The sequence below is a fragment of the Cnephaeus nilssonii genome, assembly GCF_951640355.1.
Source record: "Cnephaeus nilssonii genome assembly, chromosome: 19".
Lineage (NCBI taxonomy): Eukaryota > Metazoa > Chordata > Mammalia > Chiroptera > Vespertilionidae > Cnephaeus > Cnephaeus nilssonii.
Window position 1 is genome coordinate 2,171,937 of NC_137090.1, and position 27,917 is coordinate 2,199,853.

Genomic DNA, 27,917 nt, shown 5'->3' on the forward strand with positions numbered 1-27,917 from the left:
ATTGATCGGCTGCCTCCTGCATGTGCCCCACCGGGGTCAGAGCCTGCAACCCGGGCCTGTGCCCTGACCGGAATCCAACCGTGACCTCCTGGCTCACAGGTCAACGCTCCACCACGGAGCCACGCCGGCCGGGCTGCCCTTAGAGCTCTCCGGAGTCAGGAGGCCGCGAAGGGCCTGAGAATTTGCATTTCTAGCAAGTTCCCAGGCGATGCTGAGGCTGCTGGCTGGGAGCCACAGGTGGGCCCCAGATGCTCATGAGCTTGTGTCACTGTCCGTGGGCCAGGCCGGGGCCTCCTGGGCTGAGCCGCATTGTTCCCTGGCACGCTCTCCGCCAGCCTGGGGCGGGCCCGGCAGGTGCCGACAGCCGATGGTCCTGTGAGGCGGGGTGAGGACGGGGGTGGGGGGTGCGGGGGGAGGGGTGGGGGATGTGCGGGGGGTGGGGGGGCATCGAGTCAGCGCCTTAATGACTGCAGGAAGCCTGTGGCCTGAGGGCACCGGGTCAGAGCGGCCCAGAGGCTGCTCCAGGCCTGGAACCCAGCCAGGCGGGGCCCCTGGTGGAGGGGGGGGGGGGCTTTGCAAGCAGGTCCTGGGTCTCTCCTGACCTTCCCTCCTGGGGGTCTGTGGGCCAGTGGTTGTCACCCTGGGGGGAAGTGGCCCTGGCTGGGGAAGGCCACCGGGGCTTTAGACCGCGGGAGGCCGGGCTGCCGGCTGCCCCTGGGCCCCGGGCAGGTCACCGCAGGGGCCGGCGTCTCGGGCGTTCTCTCGGCTGAGTGGTGGACTTAGAGCTGTTGCAGCCTCCGGCTTTGAAAAGGAAGCTTCCAGAGACTCAGGAATCACAAACCCGGCCTTGGGCGGCATCCCAACGCCGGGCCCTGCTGGGCCCTCTTCACCCCCACCATTTCCGTAGGTCAGCTCAACTGGGGGCGCGGAGGGTGGGAGACCAGGTGCTGCCCAAGGCAGGCAGGGTCCTGAGGAACCCCCTTCACTGAGGGGGCCGCAGGCGGTGGGAGCCGCGAGGGAGAGGCCGCCTTAGACCCCGTTCTGACCCGGTGAGCCCTGGAAGCCTTGGGGGGCGGGGGGATGACCGCTGGGTCCCCGCTGGTGGGGTCTGGCTCAGGAACGGTGTTGGGTTCTGGGCGGGGTGCCCCGCGGGTTGCTCTGACTGTTGGGTTCTGTGCCGGTTGACGTCCCCACGGGCGGAGAGCCTCACATTTTATGACGGCGCTTCCCCGGCAGACAGTTTCCGAGCACTCCCAACGGGTGAGTTTTATCACTTGTATTCATGGTTATTATACTAACATATTACGTCTTAATTACAAAACAGTCAACAAAATACAAAACTTAAAGAAATAAAAACATAAACTATACAAAGAAATAAAAATATAGACCATAAACACAAGTTTCCATGTTTTCTTCCGGCCGCCCTGGGGTGTGTGAACCCCGCTTTGGGGGTCACCGGGGAGCAGGAGCGTGGGGTCAGGGGACTCTGGGGTGGCGGCGGGGAGGCTCCAGACGGAGCGGGGGTCGGGCTACAGCTCCGCGCTGCTGGGGAAGCGGAACCTACAGGCGGGATCCGCGTGGGAGGGTGAGGGCCTGGGGGACCTGAGGGCCTGGGGGGACCTGAGGGCCTGGGGGGACCTGGGCCCCGGGGAGCCCGGGCAAGGGAATCCGGGGCACAAGGACCGCGGGCGCGAAGATGGAGAGTGAGGGGATTTGGGCCCCAGGGAGTCAGCGAGGCCCGGTTCTGGCAGCAGCCGGGACAGGTCCTCCACCAGGTGCCACTTCTCCTGGACTTGCTGCGGGGGAGCGACCGCCGGCCGGTTACAAAGGCGCCGCCCCCGGAGCCATCAGCCAGCCTCCCCGCTCGCCGCCCGCCCGGAGGCCCCGCCCAGCACAAGCCCCGCCCCCAGGCCCGCCTCCCCGAGCGAGGCCACGCCCCTAAGGCCCCGTTCCGGTCCGAGAAAGCCCATCAGGGTCCCGCCTTCGTCCGGTCCGAGACCACGCCCCCAACAGCGTCCCGGCCCCGCCCTCGGCCGCACTCCCCGTTAGACCCTGGTCTCCAAGTCCAAGGCCACGTTCCCGCCTCCACGTTCCATCCCCGGCCGAGACCACACTTCTCGGAGAGGCTCTCCCCGCTCTCACTCACCCACACCAGCTGCTTCCGGAGCCCCTGGACCGCCCTGGCGTTGGCCTGGGACTGGGAGACGCACACGGTCAGGACAAGGCTTTGGAGAGAGGGGGATCCGAGGTCAGTCACCCCCCATCCTTCCTCCCCACCTCCTGGGTCCTCTCTGCCTGGGTCCGCAGACCCGGCTTCCTCTCCCCTCTCCCTCCTCCCACCGGAATGACGGCAATAACCACTGCGGGTTTTCAGCGCGCGCGTCAGGCACTGTGCTTCCCCGGGGTCAGGTAAGGTGCCTGGGTGCAGGTGAGGCCCCAGGGGCTACCAGGGGCTGCCCACGGGCATAGGAGGAACCCCCAGGCCACCGGCCTCCCTGGGCTCTCCGTGTCCGGCTCCCGGATCCCATGAGAATGGCTGGGGGTGCCCATGGAAGGACCCCCCCTCCCAGGGGCCCTCCCTTGACCCCTGCTACCCTGAGGTACCTGAGCAGGATGAGGAGGGGAAAGCTGAACGCCTGGGAGCCCAGGTAGTGGAGGACCTGCTGGCCAGGGGGTGGCAGCCGGAGGGCCACCAGCTCCGGGACCACCTGCCAGGGGGCGGAGTAGTTGGCGAAGAGGCCGCAACCCCGAGAGGAGTGGATGCTGCGGGGAGACCAGCGTCAGGGCCCCCGTGAGGAGCTGCCGCCCACCCCTCAGCCTCCCGCCACTCTGCGCCCCGCACCTGCTGACCACGTAGCCCAGCGGCACGGTGGCCAGAAGCAGGCCCAGGACGAGCACCAGCTGGAAGAAGAAGGTGGAGCTAGAGGCTCGGAACCTGCGAAGGGACGCCCTGGAGTTCCTCAGGAGGGTGTACTGGGGAGCAAGCGGCACAGGGGGGCTGTCAGCTCCCATTTGCAGAAGCCAAGGAGTCCGGGGCCCAGGGAAGTGAGGCTGGGGGACGGGGGTGAGGGGCACCCTGCTCCCTCCCGACCCACCCGCGGGCCGCACCTTCTTGATGTGGAAGGTGAGGACTATGAAGGCACTGTGGAGCAGGGGCAGCAGCGGGCAGTAGAAGAGGCCCATCCAGATGACCGTCTGCCCCGCCACCATGTCCAGCACGTTCGTGGGCACGAGGAACTCCTCCCGGCCCAGCCAGGTCCAGAACCGGCCCGAGAATCGCTCCACCAGCACCCTGGGCGTAGGGCGGGCCCAGCATCACCACCCGGGAGGAGCGTGTGGCCCACGTCCGTCACGGTCATGGCCACGGGACACCCACACTCAGTCACAGGGACACACACATGTAGAACTGCTCACCCCTGGCTGCAGCCACCGGCCACCCCCAGGCATGCCCAGGTCCCCCCCACGCGATGGTGTCCCCACGCGGCTCACCTCCTGGGCAGGCTGACGAGGAAGGCGAAGGCCACGGTGAGCAGGAAGTTGAAGGTGCTCAGCTTGTACAGCTCCTCCCCCACCGAGGTCTCCCAGCACTGGGCAGAGTGGTTCCGGTCACCACCCGCGGCCCAGCCCCCACGCACCCCCCTGTGGGGGCATCTCTGAGGACGGGAGCCTTGCCTGGAGGCTGGTGTGACTGCTGTTAAAGCCCCGCCTCAAGGGTAAGTCATATAGGGACACCCGACCGCCAGGGCTGCCACCCTGCACTGTGCCGTGTGGTGCAAACAGCACCCCCTGGAGGTGGGCCCAGGTATGGGACGCTCTACCCCCGGCCTCTGGCAAAGGTGAGATGGGGAGGAACCAGGAGATCAAAGGGGCGGGGAGGTCCAAGGGGTGGGGAGACGCCCAAAGGGACAGGCCCCGCTGGAGCCCCAGCCACCTGGTAGTCACAGGCGTTGTAGCCGTGGGACTCACAGCTCGTCTTGTTGCGGCCGAGGCACAGCATGGTCTGGCCCAGCGAGAAGGAGAACATGCCCAGGCTGGCCAGCTTCAGCACCACGCACCTGCGGGCGGGCCGGGGCGGGGTCAGGGCAGGGCCTGGGGGGTAGGTGTGGCTGCTACCTTCAGAGCCCAGCCTCCTTCCCACCTGCCCCGGCCGTGGCCACGGTCCCCAAAGTGTGTTCCCCAGCATGTTGGCCTCCGGATGATTCACAGGAGAAGGGTTCTGTTTGTCAATCACTTTGGGAAACACTGCACGGCCCGGCCGTCCTTCCCCGACACCCGGCTTGGAGACGCGCAGGCCCAGATGGGCCTTTACCATCATTATTGATTGCAGGTGGGAGCGTCCGTCCGCCCGTTGATACCCCGCCCACCCCACTGCCTGCCGTACCCACACACTGCGTGCCTCCGCCTGAGCCGCTCCGCATGCACGCGGGGTCCCACAGGGAGACGCCGGCCCCGAGCCACCCCGGGCGTTAGAGCTAAGTGCGGGCGCTCAGGGCTGACGCGTGCAGGCTGGCGACAGCGGCTCTTCTGCTGAGGGAGGCTGGGAGGCAGGGTGGGGGTGGCAGGTGGAGCTCGGGTGGGGGGTTCACCGAGGGGCTGTGGGTCCATGCAGGACCGTAGCCAGGAGCCGGCGGAGGAGGGCTGTGTCTGAGCCTGCGCCCAGCTGGCATGGCGAGCTTGACCTTGGCCAACGCGCTTGTTCCCTGTGAACCGCGGTTTCCTCCTTGTCCAAAGGGGATGGGATGGCTCTGACTTCACAGGCCACGTGAGGGTTGTCGAGGGAAGGCGTGTAAGCCCCCGGGCGCCTGGGAACTGTGTGCGTCCCATGTTCCTGGTTTCCCTACGTGTGTGACGCTGCTTCCCAACACCCTCTGGCAACCCAGCCGCGGGCCCCTCGGCGTGGCCGGTGCTCGGTCCAGGCTGCTGTCCCACCAGGGCCCCCTGGGACGGAGTGTCTGGAAGCACCTTCCTGCCTGCCCTGCTTGGGACCCTGGCGCCAGGAGACCACCAGGACGGGCAGCAGGGCACAGCTGCTCCCGTGCCTCAGCGCCCCGCCTCCCCTCGGGGTCCCGCCTGGCACCAGGGCTGCGCTCACCAGACGAGGGTGAGGTTGACCTCGGTGTTGGGCGGGTAGCTCTCCAGCTGCACCAGGAACACAAACAGCAGGGGGCCCAGGAAGTTGACCAGGGCGATGACCCCAGGGGGCAGGTACTGGAGCAGCACAAACAGGGTCTCCTGCGGGGAAAGCAGGGAGGGGGTGCCATGGGCTGGGGTGCCCGGTAGCTCCCCTCCCCGACACCCCTACAGGGTAACTCTGGGGCAGGCAGGCCCCCGCGTCTGGGAGGCCCCGGGCGATGGCAACGTGGAGGTCGAGGGCTGCCCACAGGGTGAGCCAGGCTGGTGGGGCCCTGACTGGGCACGTTGCCTTAACCACTCTGCACCCCAGCTTCCTCAGGTACCGTCCGCCTCCTCCCACAGCCTGGCCAGGACTAAACAAACATGTCAGCGGCCTGGCACCTCCTTGTTGTCCTGTGAGTACTTGGTGGCCCAGAAGATGGCGCTGATGGCTCCGACCACCAGGAGCCCGATGAGGACGTTGACCCGCAGGTAGGAGAGCAGGTGGCAGGCTCGCTGGGCCCGCGTCTGCTGCTGCGCCAGCTGCAAGCGATGCCCCTCCTCCAGCTCCACCTGCCGCGGGCGGAAGCAGAGGCGGGTGGGGCGGCCAGGGTCTCGGCAGGGCTGGGGTGACACCGGGGCAGGGACAGGCCCAGGAGTGGCAGCTGCTTTTACCTCCCCTCCTGCACTGTGCAGGTGAGCGCTCACACCTACACCCGCACAGCCTCTGCCTCCAGGTGTAACACCTGTGTGCACGCATGTACACGCTCACACACACACACTCACACACACACACGCTCACACACACACACACACACACACACTCACACTCACACTCACGCCCACACTCACCTTGAACTCGTTGCTGATCTCATGCTTCTTGATGGTGGCTGCCTCCTGGCCCCGGATACAGAAGTCCCAGGAGGAGAAGACCTTGGCGCTGAGCGGCGACCGGTAGTCCTGGCCCAGGAACAGCTTCTGGGGCAGCCCCTTCACCATCCTGGAGGGGCAGGAGGCCAGGGCCGTGGGAGGGTGCCTCCGGCCTGCCAGCCGGGGCCGTGGCTCTGGGTCTGTGGGGGGGGAGCCCTGGCAGCCCCGGGGCCAGGCGTGGGCCTCGGCCTGGTGGGGGCGGGGACACAGGCCGTGGCCCGTGGCCCTGAGGGCTGCAGCCGGACCCGGAGATTGTACCCAGGAAGCACCCATGAGCCTTACTGGACGAGAGCCAGGACCTTCCTGCCAACCTGGGGCGGGACTATGCCAAGAGCGGGTGAGCGGGGAGGACCCGGCCTGTGAGGGGAGGGCGGGACGCTCACCGCCGCAGGGTCCCGCAGAAGCAGAGCAGGAGGCAGGCCAGCGGGCTCAGGAGGTAGGCCAGCCGGATGCTGTAGGCGGAGCTGCCCTCGGGCTCCGCCCGGTAGGTGCCGTAGAAGAGGTAGGTGTTGCTGAAGGCCTGGGATGTGGGTGAGGACCGTGGGGAGGAGCACTGAGCATCAGTCCCTGCGGGGCTGGGTGCTGAGTGCTCGCTGGCTCTCACAGTAACCCTGTCAGGGGGCAGGGAGGACGCTCCCTTCACAGAGGCTCCGAGGGCTCAGGCAGCGTGCCCGAGGCCGCAGCGTCGAGGAGAAAGGCCCGAGTGGCTTTCCGGGACGAGGGTGTGGTGGTGCTCATCTCAGAGGCCTGCACGCGTGTCCTCTCTTGTCCCTCGCACTCCCATGCCCGCTGGGCCCGAGGGCTGTGGGCACTTCTCCCAAGCCTGGCTGGTGCCCAGTGGCCTCAGCTCTCTCTGACCCCATCCCTGGCCTTGCCAGTCTGTCTACGTAAGGCCATCCCCCCAAAAGCCAAAATGCCGCACAGCCAGCGTGGCTCAGCGGGGGAGCGTCGGCCTATGAACCAGGAGGTCACGGTTCCATTCCCGGTCAGGGCACAGGCCCAGGTTGCGGGCTCCATCCCCAGTAGGGGGCGTGCAAGAGGCAGCCGATCCATGATTCTCTCTCATCATTGATGTTTCTCTCTCCCTCTTCCTTCCTCTCTGAAATCAATGAGCAAATAAGTAAGGAAAAGCCAAAATGTGCTTGGAGAGGTGAGGGTCCACTTAGCCTGGGGTCCCCTGAGGCCAGTTCCCTCCGGAGCCATCGCTAGGATGGAGCCACTTACCCTGCCAGTTAACACATTCCAAAGTCGAGAGTGGAAATTGGGAACGGCAGTCGGGGGCTGGGGGCCACCAGGGCACTGGAGGGCTGCTGAGGAGGGAGAGGGCCAACAGCAAAGGGTCCCCGAGGCATAAGGGAGGGTGTGCCCCACCCACTCCATAGCCCTCAGCGTGGGGGTGGGGGGGGCGTGCAACAGGCTCGCCAGGAAGAGTCCTTGCTGGACCCCAGGGAGAGGACGCCCAGAGACCCAGAGGGTGGGGGCTGTCCCAACACTCCGAGCCCTGGACCAGCCCAGTGCCTGGTGCGGTCCCCAGGGTGCGGTCCCCAGGGTGCGGTCAGGGCACTCACTGAGGTTAAGGGCGGGGCCTGGGTCCGGTGGGCGGAGCCACACCAGGGGCAGCAGCACGAAGCTGGAGGTCAGGAGCACGGTCAGCAGGTTGAGCATCAGCAGGAAGCGAAGGAAAGTGAAGTAGGACTGGATTCCGGTGCCGAAGAGGCCTATGGGAGGACAGCAGGCGGGCAGGGGCACTGAGCCCGGCTCAGCTGGGGTCCCAGGGCCCTGCAACCCGGCCGGTGTGGGGTCAGCCTCACGCGACCTCTGGTTAGTGGTCCCCGAAGGGGAGGCCCCTGGCAGTACCGCTGACGTCCACGAGGGGGTGCTGCCGCCCACCAAGGTTCGGGCCCCAGCTCAGGAGGGGTGTGAGGACAGGAGGGCTGGTTGGTGGGGGCCGAGGGGAGCAATGGACATTGAGACTCCAGACAGGGGAGGCGGGAGGTGGGTGCAGGTCTCACCCCCGATCTCGTAGAGGGCCCCCTCCCAGAGCCCGAAGCCCTGGGCCAGCCGCCGCGCTGCCGCCCTCAGGCGCCGTCCCGCAGTCCCCCGCCGCCGCTGCCACCGCTGCCAGCAAGAGGCCTTGGCCCCCTCGGGCTCCCACAGTTGCCTGGGATGGGGGGGGGTGATGGGGGCACCCTGAGTCACCCACCGTGCCCACCCCGGCCGGGCAGAGCTGCTAAACAGGTGATTCCTACCCCCACCCTCTACTCCCACCTCAGCCTGGGCTGTGTCCTGACCCCTGACCCCGCACCCACTGAGCACCCACTGGGCTGTGTCCTGACCCCGCACCCACGGGCACCCACTGGGCTGTGTCCTGACCCCGCACCCACCGAGCACCCACTGGGCTATGTCCTGACCCCGCACCCACGGGCACCCACTGGGCTGTGTCCTGACCCCTGACCCCACACCCACTGAGCACCCACTGGGCTGTGCCCTGACCCCTGACCCCACACCCACCGAGCACCCACTGGGCTGTGCCCTGACCCCTGACCCCGCACCCACCGGAGGAAGCGCCGGTCCGCCATGGCGTAGGGCAGCGTCCGCAGGGGCGCCCAGGAGGAGCACAGCCGCTCCATCTCCGGCTCCCACGGCTCCTCGGCCCCAGGCTCCTGCCCAGACTCCTGCCGCAGCATCTCGCTGGGGGGCGGGAGGTTGAGGTTGGGGCGCCCGTCCCAGGAGGGGTGTGGGCGCCTGTGGCCTGAGCCTCAGGTCCGGGCCTGGACTGCGCGGAAGGAGGGGAGGACCTGCGGGGAGAGAGCGGCACGTGGCCGGGCCTCGTCTGACGACCGAGCGGGAGAGAACGGGCGACAGGAAGACGGGACCCTGAAGCCCGGCTGGGCCAGGCCGCTCTCCCCTCCCTCCCCGCCCGCGGCTGCAGGCCTTCCCGGCCCCCGGCCCCCGGCCCCCCGCCGACTCCCCCGGGGAAGCCTGTCCCCGGACCCGGTGCCCGCAGCACCCCTCGGAGCGGGCGGGGACCCCTCTGTCTTCTCTCTCGTGGTCTCGCCCCCAGAGGAGGAGGCATGGCTACCGCCCAGCCCCCGGATGGGGAGAGGGACCCCGCCAGGCCGGCGCTGCTGCCCTGCCTCGGACCCCCGCCCAGCAGCCCGGGGCCTCAGCCCTCTCCCCTCTCCCCCGCCCTCCCCGCGCCCAGCGCACCTGGCCCGGAGCAGTGACCCCGGGGACCCTCTCACTGCAGGCGGGACTGTGGAGAGCAGAGGGGCGGTCACATGACAGGAACCCCGGCTCTCCGCGGCCTCCCCGCCCCCCACCTCCTGCCGTTTCCTCCCCTCTCCACCCGGGCGGCGCTTCCTGCGGGCGAGGGGCGCGGGCGGGCGGTGAGGCGCGGGTGCTTGCAGGGCAGGGTCGGCGCTCCCCTCCCCGCCTGGTACCCCAGCAGCCCCCCGACTCCGGGGACCCCGGCTCCTGCGGCTGCGCCTTCCCAGCCCCCAGGGGGGCAGGAGACAGGTCAGAGCCCGCTCCCCCCAGCCCGCTCCCTCCGGCTGGGGAGCCGGAGCCTGACCCCGCTGCGGGGTGGGGATGGGTGGGGGGCTCGGGGGGGGGCAGGCCCGTCCCTCTCTAGCCGGTGGCGGGGGCCCGCTGCCCTCGGAGGGCGCGATAGGGACTTAGCGGGCGGCCCCACCACCGCGGCCGAGTTATTTCCTAACTTCCCGCCTGGTGGCCGCACTGACGCCGAGGCCTGGGCCCAGCGCTGGGGGTGGACTCCATCCGTGCGCCCACGGAAGGGGTCTGAGAGTCACCTGGCCATTTCTCTCCTGGGACCCCCGAGGCCTCGAGGTCCTGCCCTTCCTCCCTGCTCCCTCCCCACCGCCTGTAGGCCGGCCACCTCTCAGCGGAGCCCAGCGGCTCTCCTGCCAGTGCCTGTGCCCGTGGGGGGGGGCAGGCGCTGGGCACAGTGGGATGGAGAGTAGGGAGCGTGGAGACAGACGGGCAAGTGTGCCTGGCAAGTGCTCCAACTGGGCTCGATCCAGGAAGGCTCCCCAGAGGAGGCGGCCTTCAAGTTGGGCCTGAGGTCATGCACGTCCCAGAAGGCTGGGGCACGGGCGCGCAGGGCGGTGGGGAGCAGTGGGAGGAGAGACTGCCTGGTGCCCAGATCCCGCCTGAGACCACGCTGACGGCTGCGTGACAGCCCCAACCGCCCTCGGTCTGTGTCCAACCTCAGGCCCAGGACGCCTTTCCCAGCGAGTTGCACCTCGTGTTTTCACGCTGGGTCCTGGCTTTGTCCACCTGTCCTTCCCTCCGGGGGGCCGCCCTCCGTGTCTTCCTCCAGCTCCCTTTCTCCCTGCCGCCTCTCAAGGCTTCTCGGACCAATGTGGGCCCCCTGCCCCCGTCCGGTTCCCGCTCACGTCCTCAGACCCAGGGAGCCTGTCCTCTGGCCTCCCGCCAGGCTGCTGGGCAGAGTCCCCGGGCGGACAAGTCCCCGGCCTGGTGGGCGACACCTGGGGGCCGATTAACCTCTCAGCCTCAGTTTCCTCGTCTGCAAACTGGGGCCGTCTGTGCTGATGGGCCTGGCTTGCACGGAGTAGCAGGAAGCTGTGGGGACTGGCCCCCTCCTCCCCAGGCAGCACACAGGAAGTGCCACCGGTCTGGTCTAGCCTGATCCCCAGGGGAGCCACGCCGCCGCCTGGGGCCGGTTGTCAAAAGGAAGGACTTACCCAACCGGGTGTGGCCAGGCGCTGAGGCCCGGCAGGCACCCTGTTGTTCTGATAACCGCCCAGGGAAGTGACGGGTTTGCGATTATTGTCCCCAAATGAAACTCGGGGAAACCGAGTCCCATAGAAAGTGCGGACTTTAGCCAGAGGTGGGAATCGATGTAGACACTGGCCTTCACCCGGCCCAGACCTCAGGGTAGGGTGTGAGGAGGGGCCGAGGTTGGCAGGGAGGGGGACCGTTGCTGGAGGAGCGTATAGTAGGGGTGGGGTGCGCCCCAGGGCAAGCCCGGTCCTGGGAGCCCGAGGCCTGCCACCACGTGGACCGGCGGGCGGTGCAGCTCCCTGGCCTCTGGCCCCAGGTCCGCCCCTGGGCCTTGTCACTCCCTTCCGCTGACCCGAGGCCCCTCCCCCAGGTGGCGGAGCCCCACCCACCGCACCCGCGGCCTTTCCCGGGACAGGCCCCGCCTCCAGCCGCCTCCCAGGTAAGAGCCGAGGTCTGGGGCTTGGGGTTGGTGGCCTTGCCCCCCAGCCCTAGCGCCCCGTTCCCGTTCCCAGTGGCTGGGCAGCCCCACCCCTTCCGAACCTTTGGGCCCCTGGGCGCTGGACCGAGAGTTCCCTCCCCCGTCCTCCCGCGTGTCCCTGGTTTGACTTGGAGGGGTGGGGGCCGGGGACTGCAGCTCCCAGCCCGCCCCAGGCACCCGCAGCCCCGGGAGGGTGTGATGGGCCGGGGCGGGAGGCGGGTCACGAAGGCTGGCACCACTGACCACTGACCGCCAGCAGGGAGTGGGGAGTGGCAGGCGGGTCGAGGGCTCGAGTTGCTCACGCCCTTGGGCGAAGAGGCCTGGCTGCGGCTGGTCCTGGGCGTCGGGCATCGGCTGCCTGAAAGGCCCCACCCTGCCCCTCCCTGGCCTGGCTCAGGGCTCAGGAATGGTGCACCCGGAAACTCACCGGACCTGCCCGGCCTGAAGTAGGGTGCCAGGGCGCCCGCCGCGTGCCAGCCAAAGTCAGTCCTGGGCAGTGCCCAGGGGGCCCAGGTGAGCCCCATCCCCCGGGGGAAGGCTGCTGGGCCCAGGCCTTAGCTTCACCCACCTCCCACCCCCCACCCCCTGCTCCTCCCATCCCACTCCCGCCGCTGTCCTGTGGGGAGCAGGGGTGTGGGGAGGCCCGTGGAGCTGGGCGTGGGAGGGTCAGGCTGAAGGACAGGGAGGCACGCCATCTGTGCCCTCCACCCCTTTCCAGGCTGAGGTGGAACCCCTCCCACCCTCTGCTGAGAGGGGAAGGGGCTGGGATTGTGTGGGTGCCTGGGCACCCCCAGTGAGGACCCTGTCTGGGCACAGTCCCCGCAGGGCCTGCTCTGCCTGGGCACCCCCCCCCCCCCCATCCCAGGAAGCCCCTGAGCTGAGTTTTCCTGGGGGAGGAGCGGGAGGCGGGGACAGGGCGGATGGAGGGCTGGCCCTCAGCGGGCAGAGTCCTGCAGGAGGCAGTGGCCGGAGCTGCTGTCCCCGCCCCCCGCCCCCCGCCCACGGTGCCGAGCCCGGACAAGCCGCCCTGGTGCGTTGTCCTGGGCGACAGCGGAGCCCTCTGCCCGGCACGGGCTGGACAAAGGCAGCCTGTTTAACGCCCGGCACCCTCCCCCGCCAGCTGCCCGGCCTGCCTGCTCCCGGGCAGAATGTGGGGGTCAGCTCCTGAGAGCTGTGCCTTGCAGCCCTGCAGGCGAGGGGGGGGGGAGGGGGTCCCCCGCTGTGTGTGTGTGTGTGTTGGGGGGCTGCTGGCTGGGTGGGTGGGGACCCAGCTGGAGGAGGTAGCTCCCGCTGTTTTGCCTGGGCTGAGGCCGGGTGGGGGCTGAGGCGGGCTGAGGCGGGGCGGGGTGGGAGGATTTCCTGTGGGTTACAGGGCGGGCACAGCGAAGGCCTCAGAGCTGCCCTGAACTTCTCACCCAGGGACGAGGTCTGTGCCCGCAGCACCCTCCCTTCCAGGGACGGGCGCCTGGAGCAAACCCGGGGAACTCCCTTCCTTCCCGTCCCTCCTCCTTTCCCGGGCACTGGGAGGGGTGTCCCTCCGTCCATTCTGGGCTTATTTGGGGCCACTCACCTGACCACGTGCTTGGCTGTGGATGGGGCCGGGGCAGGGGTACCTCCCACAGTCGCCAGGGAGCGGCCGTCTGGCCGGGGGCCAGGCCTGGAAGGCCGCGTGTGGGACCACGCTCCCCCCTCTGCAGATGGGCAGCCGGCGGCTCCGGAGGCTCTGAGCTGCTCCAGGGCCGCAGCCGGGCAGGGCGTGGGCGCAGCCATGGCCTTTGTCCTCGATGTCCCCGAGGCCCCTGAGGACCAGGGGTAAGTGCTCTGGGCCGTGGGCTGGATGTGCCCCGCCGGGGAGAGGCAGGCTGCGGGGGAGAACCGGTCAGCCCACCCCCCTCTCCCCCAGCAGCCGGGAGCCCAGCCCGTACGATGAGAGCGAGCTGCACCACTCCTTCCACCAGCTCATCCAGGAGCAGAGCCGGGGGGCCGCGGAGGAGGGGCTGGAGCTGCAGCCCCGGGGGCCGGGGGCCGGAGCTGCGGGCGCCTCGGGTGAGCCGCCTGGCCGGGCCCAGGAGGTGATGGGCTGGGGGTTTGGTGGGGAGGTGGCCGTCGTCTGGACAAGGCTCTCTGCTCCACAGCCAGCGACCACCAGGCCCTGCTGGCGCCCGAGGGCCCCACTGCGCACAGCACGGCCACGCTCCGCATCCTGGCCAGCATGCCTAGCCGCACCATTGGTGAGTGGCCTCTGGCCTTCACCCTGGCATTGGCCACAGCCCCTGGGCCGGGTGGGGTGGTCAGGGCATCTGTGTCCCACAGAGCCAGGCCCCTTACCCCCCCACCCCCCACCCCCTCGCCTGCTGCCCCGAGCCCGGCCAGACGGGCAGCCTCCTGGGTTGTCACCGGGATAAAAATAGGCTCTTGGGAACCCAGCAGCCGAGGGCTCCTGTGAGGCGGCAGCGGCGTGCTGGTCCCGGGAAGGGCGGGAGGTGGGAGTCCGGCCTGGCCGCCTGACGGTGCCCGGTGCCCGCAGGCCGCAGCCGCGGCGCCATCATCTCGCAGTTCTACAACCGCACGGTGCGGCTGCGGCGCAGGGCCAGCCGGCCTCCGCTCCGGGACCTGGGGCGCTCGGCGCGGCCCAGCCTCCGCCTGTACGACCTGGAGCTGGACTCCACGGCCCTCGCGGAGGAGGGTGAGCGGGGCCTGGGCTCGGGGAAGCAGGTCTGGCCAGCCGGGGGGAGGGGTGGGAGGGTGGGGCCCAGGTCACTGGGGATCAGAGCGAGGTGGGTGGGGCCGGGAGGAGAGTGGGGGTCCAGGAGAGGGGCATTGGGAGGAGGCGGGGAACTTAGGGAGGGGCTCAGGGGGTGTGTAGGGGCCGGAGGGGTGTCTTCATGGCCGCGACAGAGAGCCGTCCAGGCCCGGGTCGGTGGGCAGGGGCCTGGGGTGGGCAGCAGGCAGGCCTGTCCAGGGACAAGGCCTCAGCGGCGGGAGGGAGGGAGGGCGGGAGGGGTGCTTGGGGACCCACGGGCGCCCCGGTTCTTTCCTGCAGAAAAGCGGGTGCTCCTGGTGAAGGAGCTGCAGGGCCTGCCGGTGGCCCAGCGGGACCACATGCTTCGGGGGATGCCCCTCAGCCTGGCCGAGAAACGCTGCCTGCGGTCAGTGCCCACCTGGGCCCCAGGGTGGTCCCGGGAGGGCGTGGGCCCCACCCTGGTCCGGCCCTGACGCCACCCCCCCTGCCGCAGAGAGGAGACCCGGTCCCCCAGGAGGAGGCGGGGCCGCCCCGGGCTCCGGGCCTGCTGCAGCCGCCTCCGCTACGCCTGCGCGCTGGTAGGAGCCTCCGCTGGGCTCCCCTTAGGGAGGGGCCGTGGGCAGCTGGCTGGGGGGCCCCCTGCCTTTCCTGGGCTGTCCTGCTCGCGGGGACCCCCTGCAGGACCTCCCGGTGCTGTCCCCACAGGCCTTGCACGACCTGGGGCTGGGGCTGCTGTCGGGGCTGCAGGCCCTGGCGCCCTGGCACTACGCCCTGAAGCGCATCGGGGGCCAGTTCGGCTCCAGCGTGCTGTCCTACTTCCTGTTCCTCAAGACCCTGCTGGCCTTCAACGCGCTGCTGCTGCTCCCCCTGCTGGCCTTCCTCGTGGGCGTGCAGACCGCCTTCCCGCCCGCGCCCCGGGGCCCGGCCCCCGCCTTCACTGGCCTGGAGCTCCTCACCGGAGGGGTGAGGGTTAGGGGCACCCTCCGGTCTCCTCTGGGGAGACTCCGCCCCCGCCCTTCGCTGGGACTCCAGGGGGCCTAGACAGCTCTCCTTGTCCCGACACCTGTGGGGCCTGGGAGGCCCTGGGATGGCCGAGGCCTGTTGTCCACCTCCGTGCTGTCCTGTGGCCCGCCCTCTGCCCCTTGAAGCCACGGGTGGGTCAGGCGTGGGGAGGGGGTGTCCCTGACTCGGCCGGGCCTCCTACCGCAGGGCCGCTTCACGGACACCGTCATGTACTACGGCTACTACAGCAATGCCACCCTGAACCAGCCATGTGCTGACCCACCGGAGGGCGGCCAGTGCGCCCCCGAGACAGCCAGCCTGCCCTACAACATGCCCCTGGCCTACCTCTTCACCATAGGCGCAGCCTTCTTCATCACCTGCCTCACCCTGGTCTACAGGTAATGGCCCCCACCACCTGAGCCTGGCTCTGAGCACCACTGATCCACCCATCCACCCATCCATCCATCCATCCATCCACCCATCCACCCATCCACCCATCCATCCTTCCACCCATCCATCCATCCATCCATCCATCCACCCACCCACCCACCCACCCATCCACCCATCCATCCATCCATCCATCCATCCATCCATCCATCCATCCATTCTTCCATCCACCCATCCATTCATCCATCCATCCATCCATCACTCCATCCATCCACCCATCCACCCATCCATCCATCCATCCATCCATCCATCCATCCATCCACCCACCCACCCACCTACCCACCCATCCATCCATCCATCCACCCACCCACCCATCTATCCATCCATCCATCCATCCATCCATCCATCCATCCATCCATCACTCCATCCATCCATCCACCCATCCATCCATCCATCCACCCACCCAACCACCCATCCATCCATCCATCCATCCACCCACCCATCCATGCTTCCACCCATCCATCCATCCATCCATCCATACATCCATCCACCCATCCATCCACCCATCCATCCATCCCCTCCCCCCCCATAAACACTCATTGTGCTTGGGGCAGGAAGGTAAGTGAGGAGCTTGCTGTCCAGGGGAGGAGACAGACCAGTGAGAGGCTGGGTGTGTGCCCAGGAGTCATGGAGCACTCGGGGAGGAGTCAGGCTGGCTTCCTAGGGGAGGTGGCACCGGCCTCAGAGGCAGGTTCAGGGAAGGAGAGGAAGGAGTTTGGCTTTGGGAAAGTCAGTGCAAAGGCCTGGAGGTGAGCTGCACCTTCTCCAGCCCTGTCCCAGCAGCAGCAGCGGCCCTGTCCCAGCAGGAGGGGCCCTGTCCCAGCAGGAGGGGCCCTGTCCCAGCAGGAGGGGCCCTGTCCCAGCAGGAGCGGCCCTGTCCCAGCAGGAGGGGCCCTGTCCCAGCAGGAGGGGCCCTGTCCCAGCAGCAGCGGCCCTGTCCCAGCAGGAGGGGCCCTGTCCCAGCACAGCGGCCCTGTCCCAGCAGGAGGGGCCCTGTCCCAGCAGGAGGGGCCCTGTCCCAGCAGGAGGGGCCCTGTCCCAGCAGGAGGGGCCCTGTCCCAGCACAGCGGCCCTGTCCCAGCAGGAGGGGCCCTGTCCCAGCAGGAGGGGCCCTGTCCCAGCAGCAGCGGCCCTGTCCCAGCAGGAGGGGCCCTGTCCCAGCAGGAGGGGCCCTGTCCCAGCAGGAGGGGCCCTGTCCCAGCAGGAGGGGCCCTGTCCCAGCACAGCGGCCCTGTCCCAGCAGGAGGGGCCCTGTCCCAGCAGGAGGGGCCCTGTCCCAGCAGGAGCGGCCCTGTCCCAGCAGGAGGGGCCCTGTCCCAGCAGGAGGGGCCCTGTCCCAGCAGCAGCGGCCCTGTCCCAGCAGGAGGGGCCCTGTCCCAGCACAGCGGCCCTGTCCCAGCAGGAGGGGCCCTGTCCCAGCAGGAGGGGCCCTGTCCCAGCAGGAGGGGCCCTGTCCCAGCAGGAGGGGCCCTGTCCCAGCACAGCGGCCCTGTCCCAGCAGGAGGGGCCCTGTCCCAGCAGGAGGGGCCCTGTCCCAGCAGCAGCGGCCCTGTCCCAGCAGGAGGGGCCCTGTCCCAGCAGCAGCGGCCCTGTCCCAGCACAGCGGCCCTGTCTGGGGTCGAGTTGGACCCTTCTAGCCACGAGGCGCTGGTGGCACCGTGTTGCACAGGGCTGACCTGGAGTGGCCACAGGCCCACACCAGGCGCCGAGAGCTGGGCTGGTGGGGGCGGGCTTTGGCTGTAGGGAGCGTCCTGCTGCCTTCGGGCCTCCGCTCCCCGCCCTCACCTCCCCGCCCGTTCTCACAGCATGTCCCGCTCTTTCGGGGAGAGCTACCGGGTGGGCAGCACCTTGGGGGCCCATGCCATCACCGTTTTCTGCTCCTGGGACCACAAGGTGACTCAGAAACGGGCCTCCTGCCTCCAGCGTGACAACATCCGAACCCAGCTGAAGGTGCGCCCCCCCCCCCCCCCCGCCGCACCCTGAGTCCCTGCAACCCCAGCCACTCAGCTCTCCTAGACCTGGACGTGGGGGGGGGGGGTCTCGTCTTGCCCTCAGTGCCCGGCAGTGCCCCCCAGGCCGAGAGTGGTCAGCACTCACCCCCGGTCCGTCTCCTGTCCGCGTCCCTCCCTGGGCAGCCCGTCTGTTAGCCCCATGGCCCTTGGCCGTGGAGGAGCCATGTCTACAGCAGACTCCCCTCGCAGCGGGGTGTGCGTGCTGGGGGCTTTGATGGATCCTGCCCCCGTCCTGTGAGGCCTCCGTGTGTCCCTCCCCCTCCCCCCCCACAGGACCAGGGGCCGGGGCTGCAGAGGGAGAGGGTTCAGTTGGCTCTGGGGTCCGGGGTCCTTACGGCCTCTGGTCCCCGGCCTGAGGGGCTCCTGCTGGGATGCACCCCGCTCGCCCCAACCGCCTAGAGTGGGAACTGTCTCCCCGAGCCACGGGGTTCAGGCCCTTGCCCCTGGCCACAGGGCGAGAGGGCGGCTGAGCTGGGCCTCATGGAAACTTCTCTGCCCTTCGGGGGTTTGTGCTGCAGGATGGGGCTTCGCTGCCCTCGGGGAGTTCCCGTGGGGGCCCCACCCCCACAGCCGCAGGACCGCTCAGGAGGCGGAGCTGGGAGGGAGGGGACGGTGGGAGAGGTGGGGGTGCAGCGTGGGCCTGGGTGGGAGCAGGCTGACAGGCGGGGGCTGGTGGGATGGGGCCTTGGGCCCAAGTTCTGTGCTGTCTGCCGGGAGACGGCCCGGAGCTGGGGAGGGACAGGCGGCGGCACTGGGGGTGGGCGCCCCTCGGTCTGCTCAGCCGCCCTGGTGTGCCGTGCCCCCGTGTGCCATGCCCCGGTGTCTGCCCGTGCCCCCGGTGTGCCGTGCCCCCGTGTGCCGCGGCGCGGCGAGGCTGTGCCGGGGACTGAGGCCCCGCTGCCCGCAGGAGCTGCTGGCCGAGTGGCAGCTGCAGCGCAGCCACAGGGGCGTGTGCGGGCGGCTGCGCCGGGCGGCCGTGCTGGCGCTCGTGTGGCTGCTGTGTCTGGGCATCACGCTGGGCTGCACCGTGGCCGTCTACACCTTCTCCGAGCTCATGACCAAGGTGAGGGGGTGGTGGGCAGCCTCAGGGTCAGACACCCCTGCGCTGGGAAGGGTCCCCCTGACCGCCCCGCCCTCTGCACCTGGGCCCGGAGCCCGGAGCCCCTCCCCGGCCCTCCCTCCGGGCCTCGCACCCCCCCCCCCACACTCCCCCTTTTCTTTCCTTTTCTCCTCTTCTCCTTTCCCTTTTCTTTTTCCCACACCTGGGCCCGCCCCCTTCCTGTGGGGTTAGAACATGAGGCCTGGGGTGGACTATCTTGGGGGCGGGTGCTCCCTGCCAGTTCCTCCCCCTCCTGCTGTAGAACCCAGCCCCCCAGGCCTGGAGGTGGACCTGCCACCCCCGTGGCTGAGGCACCTGTGGTGACCACTGCCCCTCCCCCAGCAGAGCCCTGTGCCTGCTGACCGGGAGGGGGCGCTGCTGGCCCTGCCCCTGGTGGTCTGCCTCCTCAACCTGGGGGCCCCCTACCTGTACCGCGGTCTGGCCGCCCTGGAGCGGCACGACTCCCCGGTGCTGGAGGTGTACGTGGCCATTTGCAGGTAGGTGGCCGGGAGTCAGGTGGGGCTTCCTGGGGGGCGACCTCTACCGCCAGGCGCCCCTCCCTCAGCCTCCGCGCCCCTCGCCTCCGCAGGAACCTCATCCTCAAGATGGTCACCTTGGGGATCCTTTGCTACCACTGGCTGGGCCGCAGGGTGGCCGCGCTGCAGGACCAGGTGCGGGGGCCGGTCCGCGGGCAGGCTGGAGGCCGGTGGCTGGGCGCGGGGGGTGGCCGGGCTGACCTGTCCCCGTGGCAGTGCTGGGAGGACTTCGTGGGCCGGGAGCTGTACCGCCTCACCGTGCTGGACCTCCTCTTCGCGCTGCTGGACACGCTCTCCGGGGAGCTGGTGTGGAGGTGAGGCCGGCGGGGCCCCGAAGGCTGAGCGTCCTCCCCTGCGGCCCGCAGGCTCTCAGGCCGCCGACCTCCCAGGGGCCACGTCCCCCCCACAGCCGCTTTTGTAAGAGCCGTGAAGTGGGGAGACCTGAGCGGGTGGGGCCTGTTTTAGGTCGGAAAGGAAACGGGTTTCGCCCTGATCTGGACAGCGGGTCGCAGCGCGGCGCAGACGGGGGCGGAGGGGAGACGGAGGAGGGCGGCTCGGGGCCGCGGGCCGTGGGCAGCGTCCAGCGCTCCCCCCGCCTGTGCCCTGGGAGAGCCGGGGGCCTCCTGCCCGCGCAGGGGTAGAGGCTGGGCCCGCACCCGGGCGTGCAGTCAGGGAAGGACTGAGGCGGGGCCAGCGGGCAGCGGTCCCAAGTGCCCTCTCCCCTTGGCACCGGCTGGGGCCCGCGGTGGGGCGGGCAGGGACGGGAGCCGGGCATGCGGGTCCCCCTCGGGGCGGGGTCCGGGGCAGGCCCTGCGTGAGCCCGGCTCCTCTGCAGGCTCATCTCCGAGCGGCGGCTGGGGAGGGGCAAGCCCGAGTTCGACATCGCCCGCAACGTGCTGGAGCTGATTTACGGGCAGACCCTGACCTGGTGAGCACCGCCATCGCCCCCTCCGGCCTGGGGCCCGCCGAGCCTTTCCCGGGGCCACAGCGAGGCCGCCCCCCCCCCCCCCAGGCACCTTCCTGCAGCGCCCTCCTGGCCTTGGCGGGGGGGGGGGGGGGGGCACGGGCAGCGTGATCCCGTCCAGAGCCAGGCCGGCGGCAGCTCTGGCGCTGGGGTAGCACGGGGTCAGGACCCAGCCCCTGGTCTGCACCCCCGCTCCCCAGGCTGGGCGTCCTCTTCTCGCCCCTCCTGCCCGCCGTGCAGATCCTCAAGCTGCTGCTGCTCTTCTACGTGAAGAAGGTAGAGGTGATGGGCCCCGGGAGGCGGTGGGCCGGGGGCCTGGGACGTGGGCAGCCAGGGCGGCCGCTCAACTGGCAGGCACGGCGCCTGGGACTTGGGAACATTCCCTGACCCCAGCGGCAGGGGCTGGCCGCCCTCTGGGGCCTGTCCCACGCCCCCTGGAGGCATCGCTGCCTCTGCAGGCTGGGAGCACTCGCCAGGGGCCTGTGTGGGCTCAGGGCGGGCGCTATGAGACCCGCTCAGCCTCAGGCCACGGCCGTGGGAAGCGACCTTGGTCCCGTGTCCCCAGGAGGGCTGCTCAGTGGGTGGTGAGGACCAGCCCTGGGCCGCCCTGGGCCGCCTCTCAGCTGTGCCATGGGCCGTGCCGGGGACAGCCGGGACCGTGAGTCGGCGGAGGTGGCCGGTGGCTGCAGCCCTTGTGCATCGAGTGACCCGGACAGGCCAGCCCCTCCCGAGCCTGGGCTCCCTCTGCACCAGGGTCCCCGCTGTCCTGCCTCCCCTTGGGCTCAGGCCCTGAGTGTCTGCCTCTCGGCCGGCCACCCGCCCGGCCTTGCCTCTCCCCCCCCCCCCACCGTGGAGGCCGGGCGGGGGCAGGGCAGTGGCCGAGCACAGCCTTTGTCCCCAGACCAGCCTGCTGGCCAACTGCCGGGCGCCCCGCAGGCCCTGGCTGGCCTCCCACATGAGCACCGTCTTCATCTCGCTGCTCTGCTTCCCCTCCTTCCTGGGCGCTGCCATCTTCCTCTGCTACGCCGTCTGGCAGTGAGTGGGCGCGGCCTTGGGCGGGCGGCTCACCCCGGGACTTGGGAGGTGCTGCTGGGGGCCGCGGTGTGGGGCGACGTGGAGGTAGCCTGGGCCGGCCAGGACTCAGGCCACCCTGCCCGCCCCCTCCCCTCCTCCCCCTCCCCCTGCCCCTCTCCCCTCCTCTCTTCCCTCCCCCTCCCCCTCCCCCTCTCCCCTCCTCTCTTCCCTCCCCCTCCCCCTCCCCTTCTCCCTCTCTCCCTCCCCCTTTCTCCCTCTTCCTTCCCCCTCCCCCTCCCCCTCTCCCCCTTCCCCTCTCCCTCTTCTCCTCCTTCTCCCCTTCCCCTCTCTCCCCCTCCCCCGCAGGGTGAAGCCCTCGAGCCTGTGCGGGCCCTTCCGGGGCCTGGACAGCATGTACGAGGCGGGCAAGGTGTGGGTGCGCCGCCTGGAGCGGGCCGGGCCCCGGGTCTCCTGGCTGCCCTGGGTGCACCGCTACCTGGTGGAGAACACCTTCCCCGTCTACCTGCTGTCGGCCCTGCTGCTGTGAGTGCCCGCCCCGCCCTCCCGGCTCCTTCCGGCTCCTGGCTCTTGAGGGGCCCAGCCTGATGCCTGCCCCCTCCCTGCGCCGCCCCCACAGGGCCGTCATCTACCTCAACATCCAGGTGGTGAAGGGCCAGCGGAAGGTCATCCGCCTCCTCAAGGAGCAGATCAGCAACGTGAGTGCCCCGCCCCGCCCCCTCCTGCCCGTGTGGGCTGCTGCTCCCTGGGGCCCCCTGCCCCCCCCCCCGCCCCCGTGGTGGGTGCTTCAGGGCCTGGGGCCAGGTGGGCGGGCAGAGGGTGGGGGTGCAGAGCAGCCAGGGAGCGAGCCCAGCTCCGCCCCCACTTCTCTGGGAGCTGGGACCCTGGGCCAGGCCAGGCCAGGCCCTGCTGCTGGCTTCTGCCAGGCTGAGCCCTGCCCCCGCTCCCAGGCTGTGGGGCTGCAGGTCAGCTCAGCCTGTGCCCAGCGGCCTTCCCTGGCGGCCGCGCTCCCTCAGCGAGGCCATGCCGGCCTTCTGCTCCCCAGAGCTGAGAGGTGATGGGTCTGTGTTGTGTGAGCCACTGGGTTTGTGGTGATCGGTTAGAGCAGTGGTCGGCAAACTGCGGCTCGCGAGCCACATGCGGCTCTTTGGCCCCTTGAGTGTGGCTCGGCGTTAGAACCACTTCTTCAAAGCACACTCGCCCAGGCCGAAAACCGACTTCTGCGCATGGGCCACAAAGTTTCAGTCGCACTGTACGTGCGCGCCCGCACGTGGTATTTTGTGGAAGAGCCACACTCAAGGGGCCAAAGAGCCGCATGTGGCTCGCGGTTTGCCGACCACTGGGTTAGAGCAACAATGGGAATGAACACAAGCCCCATGACACAGGCATTCTTACCCCTTTACACGGTGACCGAGGCTGGAGGGGAGGCTGGCCGGGCAGAGTTCCTCAGTGGTGGGGTCAGGCTGGCCTGGGGCCCTTTCCCTTTTCCCCTTGGCCGCTGGGAAGCTCAGGCCTGTGAACACGCCCACTGCCCGGCTCTGGGTTTGTCGTCGTCCTTGTCGGGTCCCTCTTTCCCCTTCCTCGCACCTTTCTCACCTGTGAGCTTCCCCAGGGCGGTCTGGACGGGGCGGTTCAGGCAGCCGGACCATGTCTGTTCTCTTGCCTTCGTGTTCTAGGAGGGGGAAGACAAAATCTTCTTAATCAACAAGCTTCACTCCATCTACGAGAGGAAGGAGAGGAGCGGGTGAGGGCTTGGGGGGGGGTGGCGCCCTGTGGGTGTGTGTGGGGAAGGACGGGGCGTCGAGTGGCGTGGGGGTGGGAGGGAGGTGGCTGCTGGCTCCCTGGGTGGCCCCCTCCTCCGTCCTCCCCAGGTGGGGCATTTGGGGGCGGAGCAAGGTGGTTAAATTTGGTGAGAAGGGAGGCGCTGCCTGCAGGGGGCGGGGCGGAGCGGGCCTCACGCCCTTTCCCTCCGCCCTCCCCGCCGCTCCCTCTTCGTAAGGTGGGGGCAGCCTCGCTGGCCACTCTCCTTCCCGCCCCCTTCTCCCCGAGGGGTCAGCACCCAGCGTGCCGAGACTCCGCCTCGCTGCCCCTCACCCTCCTCAGTTACTGTGGTTAAGCCCAGGGAAAGGGGGCTGAGTTCAGACAGACAGACAGACAGACAGACAGACGGATGCCTCGGCCGGGGCAGGCTAGCTCCGCGGGCCGAGGTCCCTGGCTCCTCCCGGCCTCCTCCCGCCCTCGCGTCTCTCCGGGCGGCCGGGCCGCTGGGCGCAGAGCCCCTCGCTGACCGCGCCCCCTCCCCACCCCCCGCAGGGCTGCCAGAACCCAGGAGGTAGCGGCGCCCCCGGCCCGGCCTGCAGCCCATCGGGAAGCCTAGCAGGACCAGGACGGGCCTGGCAGCCCTGCGTCCGCTCACCCACCGGGCTGTCCCCACGGCGCTGCAGGCCCGGCGCACCGGAGACGGGGTGGCCCCTCAGGCGGCCCTGCGGGGACCCCGGGAAGGAGACGGGCTCAGCCCATCCAGGGCTGGAGCTGGAGGTGGCCGAGGGGCTGCGGCGCCCCCCATGGACCCGCCCTGCCTGGGACTCTATTTATTCTCATTAAATACGTTTGCAAAGCTCAAGCCCCAGCTGCCCAGGTGTGTGGGGCCTCCTGCCCCCCCCGCTGCCCCGGGGTCACCTGCAGGCCTCCTGCCCCCCCGGCCCCCCTGCCCGGGGTCACCTGCAGGCCTCCTGACCCCCGCCCCCCTGCCCCGGGGTCACCTGCAGGCCTCCTGCCCCCCCGCCCCCCCTGCCCGGGGTCACCTGCAGGCCTCCTGACCCCCGCCCCCCCCTGCCCCGGGGTCACCTGCAGGCCTCCTGACCCCCGCCCCCCTGCCCCGGGGTCACCTGCAGGCCTCCTGCCCCCCTTGCCCCCCCTGCCCCGGGGTGACCTGCAGGCCTCCTGCCCCCCCGGCCCCCCTGCCCGGGGTGACCTGCAGGCCTGCATGTGCCCCTTCAGCTCCTCCTCCTGGCTCGCTGAGGCTCCTCTCCTTGCCACACAGCGTCCCCACTGCCTCACCAAGTGCCCCGGTGCTGCATGGCCATTCCCAGGTGCCCAGGCTGTTTCAATACGGACAACCTGGGCTCCAGTGACCAGCGAGGGCGCCCTCTGGTGGCCAAAGCCCAGGTGGCAGGACACATGTGGCCCAGCTGGAGGGATACTAGGATCAGCCTGAGCCCGGGGTGCACCAGGCAGGCAGGGACAAGAGGGCGGGGAGGCGAGCTAAGGTGACAAGCCAGCAGCAGGGTGCTTTCGTGGTGAAGGGGTGGTGGCGAATTTAGGGAGGGGCTGGGATGACATTGGGGAGAGGAGCCGGCCAGGCCGAGGGGCAGCCGGCGCCCAGGCCCGAGGCAGGAGGGAGTGACGGGGTCCTGCCAGGCCGTTTGCAGAGCCTGTGGGACGCCGTGTGCCCGAGGCTGTCACAGCCACAGGTCCTGGGCCTGCAGGAGCTGGCAGGGCCCTGCGAGGGGAACCGGACGAGTGGCACTGGGGCCCACCATCCTGCATCTCGGGGACCCGAAGAGCCATGCTCGGGCCTGGGAGAGGCGGGGGCCGGTCAGACCCATCATGACGGCGCCCCACATCAGGAGGGCCGGGCTGGCCCCTCCCCAGCGCGTCCCCGGGGAGCTCCGTGTTTGCAGATGTCCAGGGGGCAGAGGCCGTCTGTTGATGGGGCCCCGAGGCCTACCCAGCGTCACCCCAACCTCTGGGGTCTCTGGGTCCGGCCCCAGACGCCTTCCTGGCTGTCGGGCACACTGTTGGTAGGTGGACACTGTGACCACTGCCAACTTCACGTGCGTCACCACCGGGCAGACTGACGAGCCGAGCCCACCTCCGGCCTCGCATCGACTGAGGCATCGACTGAGGCGGGACGAGCAGCGTGAGGCCGGGAGGCTCCCGGGCGTTTCCAGAGCCCGTGGGCTGCGGTTCCCTTGGCGCGGACCCGGTGCTGCTGTGCAGGTGTTGCGCCTGCTCCCCGCCTCCGGCCGGTCCTTCCTGAGCCATCAGGCTGCCGCCCGAGCCGCCGGCCTGCCGCTCATGGTGCCGCCACTGAGAACGTGCAGCTCCGAACCGGCCGCTTCGGTTCCAGGGAGCAGGCGTCCTTGTCACCGGTGGCTACCAGGCCCTCCGCTCACACGGGGCGGGCACTTCGGACCTCGGCCTTCTCCGTATCCCCCCACCCGCCCCTCGCTCTCCCCGGCCCATCCGGCCTCCCCGGCCCGCGGTCAATGCCTCCTCCTCCGTGAAGCCTGCCGTGCGCGCTGGACGTTCCTGAGGCAGCGACTTTCTCCCAGAGCCGGCCTGGCTGTTTGCTCCGCGGGAACCGCACACGCGCTCGCGGGAGGGCGGCGCTGGCGTGGCCGCCCCGGGCTCATCCCGGCTAGAAGGTCCAGTGCATTGTCCGGCCGTGTTCCTTCTTCCTCTGGTCTTTCTCCTGATGCGGCCCCCTCGGTGCTTCCTCCTCCGCTTCCTCAAGCCACGAGTTCGCCGCCTTCCCTGAGGGGCCACCGGGCCGCTCCTGACAAAACCAGGACTGACCCCCTGAAACGGAGACGCAGGGTGCTCCGCCCGCTGGCCTGAGCGAGGGCTGAGGGCCTGCCGGTTTGGACAGGTGCTGTGTGAGCAAGGATGTGAGAGGAGGGAAGCAAACGTCTGGGAAACGCGGGAGGCCGTCCTCACTCTTCTCCCCCACATTTCTGACCCTGATCGGGGTCCCAGGTAACAGCCGGGCTCGAGGCCAGGCCTGCTGCACGTGCTGCTGCTCAGGGCAGTCCCCCAGGGCGTCACCTGGACGGTGGGGGCGACGCAGGCGCGGGTCCTGCACGAGGCTCAGCGCTGACGGCAGAACCACAGGGCTCAGGCCCGGGCGCGGCGTGCAGCGGGCCGATCTCCCCGGTACAATCCGAGTGAAACCGGTGACACCCGTCTTAGAAAGAAAACACACACTGATTTCAACAGCCAAGAAAAAACTGCAGTTTATTAAGAGTCAACAAAGCTTGTACTTTTGAAAGCAACTTTCGGTGCGTATTCTTCAACAATCACATTCTATGAGGAAAACATTAAAAGCCACAAACTTGTTTCTTAATCTCAGTTACAGACATCTTCAAAATGAAAGGGCAAAACACCACCCCCCAACGGAAAACAAACAGACAGATTCTTTACTTCCCTCCGCGCTGTTCACACCTCGGGCTGCGGACGTGTGCGACATACAGATGCAGGGACAAACGTCACGTAAGAGGGTGCGGAGCGGCGAGGCGGCCGCCCAGGAAGCTGCTCAGCGAACACCCCGGACTGACAGGCCCGACCCCAGTCTGTGCATAGTTCGTGATCCGCAGAAAACCAGCTCTGTGGCCTGCGGCTCCGCAGGACCTGCTGCTGCTGCTTCCTTTTTTTTCTTTTTTTGTTGTTTTGTTTTGATAAAACCATTAAAAAGCGAATTAAAAAAAATGTAATGCACGTTTCCTGACCGAGCAGGCAGGGAGCACAATGTTCGTATGTTTTAAACATACTTGAGGGCATGTTACTCCATTGTCTTTCTTTCTTGCAGAACAATGAGAACATTGATCATCTTTAGAACATAAAGCAATTTAATATATAAAGCACTCTTCAAACACCTATGTCTTCGGAGTCCATTATTTGGTAAATATGTAACTGCTACACATTAGAGATTAGGTATTTTTCTTCTTTGAGTTTTTTTCCTCTTTTTTCTTTTTTCTTATTTTTTTGTTTTTTATAACATCTTCAGTGCTAGGAGTTGGGTTACAAAATACATGGAACGGCGTGGAGCTGCCCCTCAGAGCCCTGGCTTCCTGAGAGCGCTTCCGCGTGTGCAAGACAGTGGCCACAGCGCCCGTCCCGGGAGGGACGCGACAGAGTCCGCGGCAAAGCCGGAGGGAGAACACTGCCAATCCCAGAGCTCTGAAGTAGCGCGTCCGCGTCGGAAAATAGGCGTCTTACGACGGAAGTCTTTTTTTTTTTTTCTTTTTTTTTTTATATTCCTTTTTAAAATTTTTTTACTTTAAAGTCTGAAGGAGAAAAAAGGTCTGTAAACAGGTGGGAGCCCCCGCCACGGGCTCCTCCGAAGCAGTCACCGCCAGTCCAAGTGCTTGTCTCCGCTCCTGCGCGGAACCCCCGTCACCAGGATCTATGGCCACAGTTCACACGTTTTCTCGTTAACGTTCTCTTCCCAATGGAAAATGGTGCAATACTCTGGTAATAACTCTCTTGCATTATTAGTCCACAATAAAAAGCTGCTAAAGGTAGGTATACATATTATTTCTCCAGAGATACACACTGTAACTTTAAACGCGGTAACAGAGTCCTTGAGTAAACATTTACACGTGAATTGTCGCCGGCCCTGTCCCACGAGTTCTCTTTAACGTGTAGGGTTAGCTGGGGAAGGGCGGGACACTCAGTGCAAAGTTAGAAGCTAATAATAACGAACATCTGACCAATGCGCCGAAAAAAGCATATACTGAATAAAAGGGAAAACCCACAGTTAAGTCCCTCCACACGCGGCACGCGAACACAGGAAGTGCGCACACGCACGTGCACACGCATGCTGGTTCCGACGCGCGCCGGCTGTGACCGTGACCGTGGCGGCTCCGGAGCCTGTCGCTGCCGCCGGCCTGGATGTGGGTTAGACTGAGAGTGTTCACGTTGCGTATTGGCCTGCTGGATTCAAGTATTTGCATGTTTGATATGTCTTTTTTTTTTCAACTTTTAAAAAATATTTTTTGGGATAAAAAAAAT

The 27,917-nt window shown here is 68.2% G+C and overlaps 2 protein-coding genes and 1 long non-coding RNA gene across 6 annotated transcripts; 2 read left to right on the top strand and 1 right to left on the bottom strand.

The window, feature by feature from the left end:
• Positions 1-1,143: 1,143 nt before the first annotated feature.
• TMC8 (transmembrane channel like 8) lies at positions 1,144-11,243 on the bottom strand. 2 transcript variants are annotated; one of them, XM_079796811.1, is made up of 16 exons: positions 10,272-11,243; positions 8,599-8,840; positions 8,055-8,203; positions 7,611-7,760; positions 7,267-7,349; positions 6,426-6,562; positions 5,965-6,112; positions 5,515-5,685; positions 5,093-5,232; positions 3,932-4,055; positions 3,490-3,587; positions 3,109-3,292; positions 2,843-2,973; positions 2,605-2,763; positions 2,147-2,225; positions 1,144-1,796 (listed from the first exon to the last, which is right to left on the bottom strand). In XM_079796811.1, the coding sequence occupies exons 2-16, from the start codon at positions 8,727-8,729 to the stop codon at positions 1,530-1,532; spliced, it is 2,151 nt and encodes a 716-aa protein (XP_079652937.1). In that variant the 5' UTR covers positions 8,730-8,840; positions 10,272-11,243; the 3' UTR covers positions 1,144-1,529. The 2 variants fall into 2 exon arrangements, with proteins under 2 accessions (XP_079652937.1, XP_079652936.1); XM_079796810.1 differs by having other exon boundaries at positions 1,145-1,796; positions 7,267-7,352.
• On the top strand, positions 9,296-23,576 carry TMC6 (transmembrane channel like 6). 3 transcript variants are annotated; one of them, XM_079796807.1, is made up of 22 exons: positions 9,296-9,561; positions 11,180-11,248; positions 12,985-13,099; positions 13,191-13,333; positions 13,423-13,518; positions 13,815-13,973; positions 14,331-14,436; positions 14,524-14,608; positions 14,736-14,993; positions 15,240-15,430; positions 17,285-17,429; positions 18,399-18,554; positions 18,933-19,087; positions 19,180-19,261; positions 19,343-19,440; positions 19,962-20,054; positions 20,291-20,366; positions 20,992-21,125; positions 21,471-21,647; positions 21,742-21,820; positions 22,799-22,866; positions 23,436-23,576. In XM_079796807.1, the coding sequence occupies exons 1-22, from the start codon at positions 9,324-9,326 to the stop codon at positions 23,497-23,499; spliced, it is 2,787 nt and encodes a 928-aa protein (XP_079652933.1). In that variant the 5' UTR covers positions 9,296-9,323; the 3' UTR covers positions 23,500-23,576. The 3 variants fall into 3 exon arrangements, with proteins under 3 accessions (XP_079652933.1, XP_079652934.1, XP_079652935.1); XM_079796808.1 differs by having other exon boundaries at positions 9,298-9,561; positions 18,936-19,087; XM_079796809.1 differs by having other exon boundaries at positions 9,298-9,561; positions 13,194-13,333; positions 18,936-19,087.
• Positions 23,577-26,734: 3,158 nt separating this feature from the next.
• On the top strand, positions 26,735-27,905 carry LOC307114426. Its single transcript, XR_013815010.1, has 2 exons — positions 26,735-26,804; positions 26,911-27,905. It is a non-coding gene; the product is annotated as an uncharacterized lncRNA (long non-coding RNA).
• The last annotated feature ends 12 nt before the right edge of the window (positions 27,906-27,917 follow it).

Excerpts from the sequence above, each read along its gene's own strand:
- TMC8 (XM_079796810.1), bottom strand. The coding sequence starts at position 8,729 with ATGCTGCGGCAGGAGTCTGGGCAGGAGCCTGGGGCCGAGGAGCCGTGG. Across the intron at positions 6,113-6,425 it reads TTCTGCGGGACCCTGCGGCG|GATGGTGAAGGGGCTGCCCC; the intron begins GTGAGCGTCCCG and ends CTGCCCCTCCAG. Across the intron at positions 2,226-2,604 it reads CCCCTCCTCATCCTGCTCAG|CCTTGTCCTGACCGTGTGCG; the intron begins GTACCTCAGGGT and ends CTCTCTCCAAAG.
- TMC6 (XM_079796807.1), top strand. The coding sequence starts at position 9,324 with ATGACAGGAACCCCGGCTCTCCGCGGCCTCCCCGCCCCCCACCTCCTG. Across the intron at positions 18,555-18,932 it reads TCTCCGAGCTCATGACCAAG|CAGAGCCCTGTGCCTGCTGA; the intron begins GTGAGGGGGTGG and ends CCCCTCCCCCAG. Across the intron at positions 21,126-21,470 it reads CTCTGCTACGCCGTCTGGCA|GGTGAAGCCCTCGAGCCTGT; the intron begins GTGAGTGGGCGC and ends CCTCCCCCGCAG.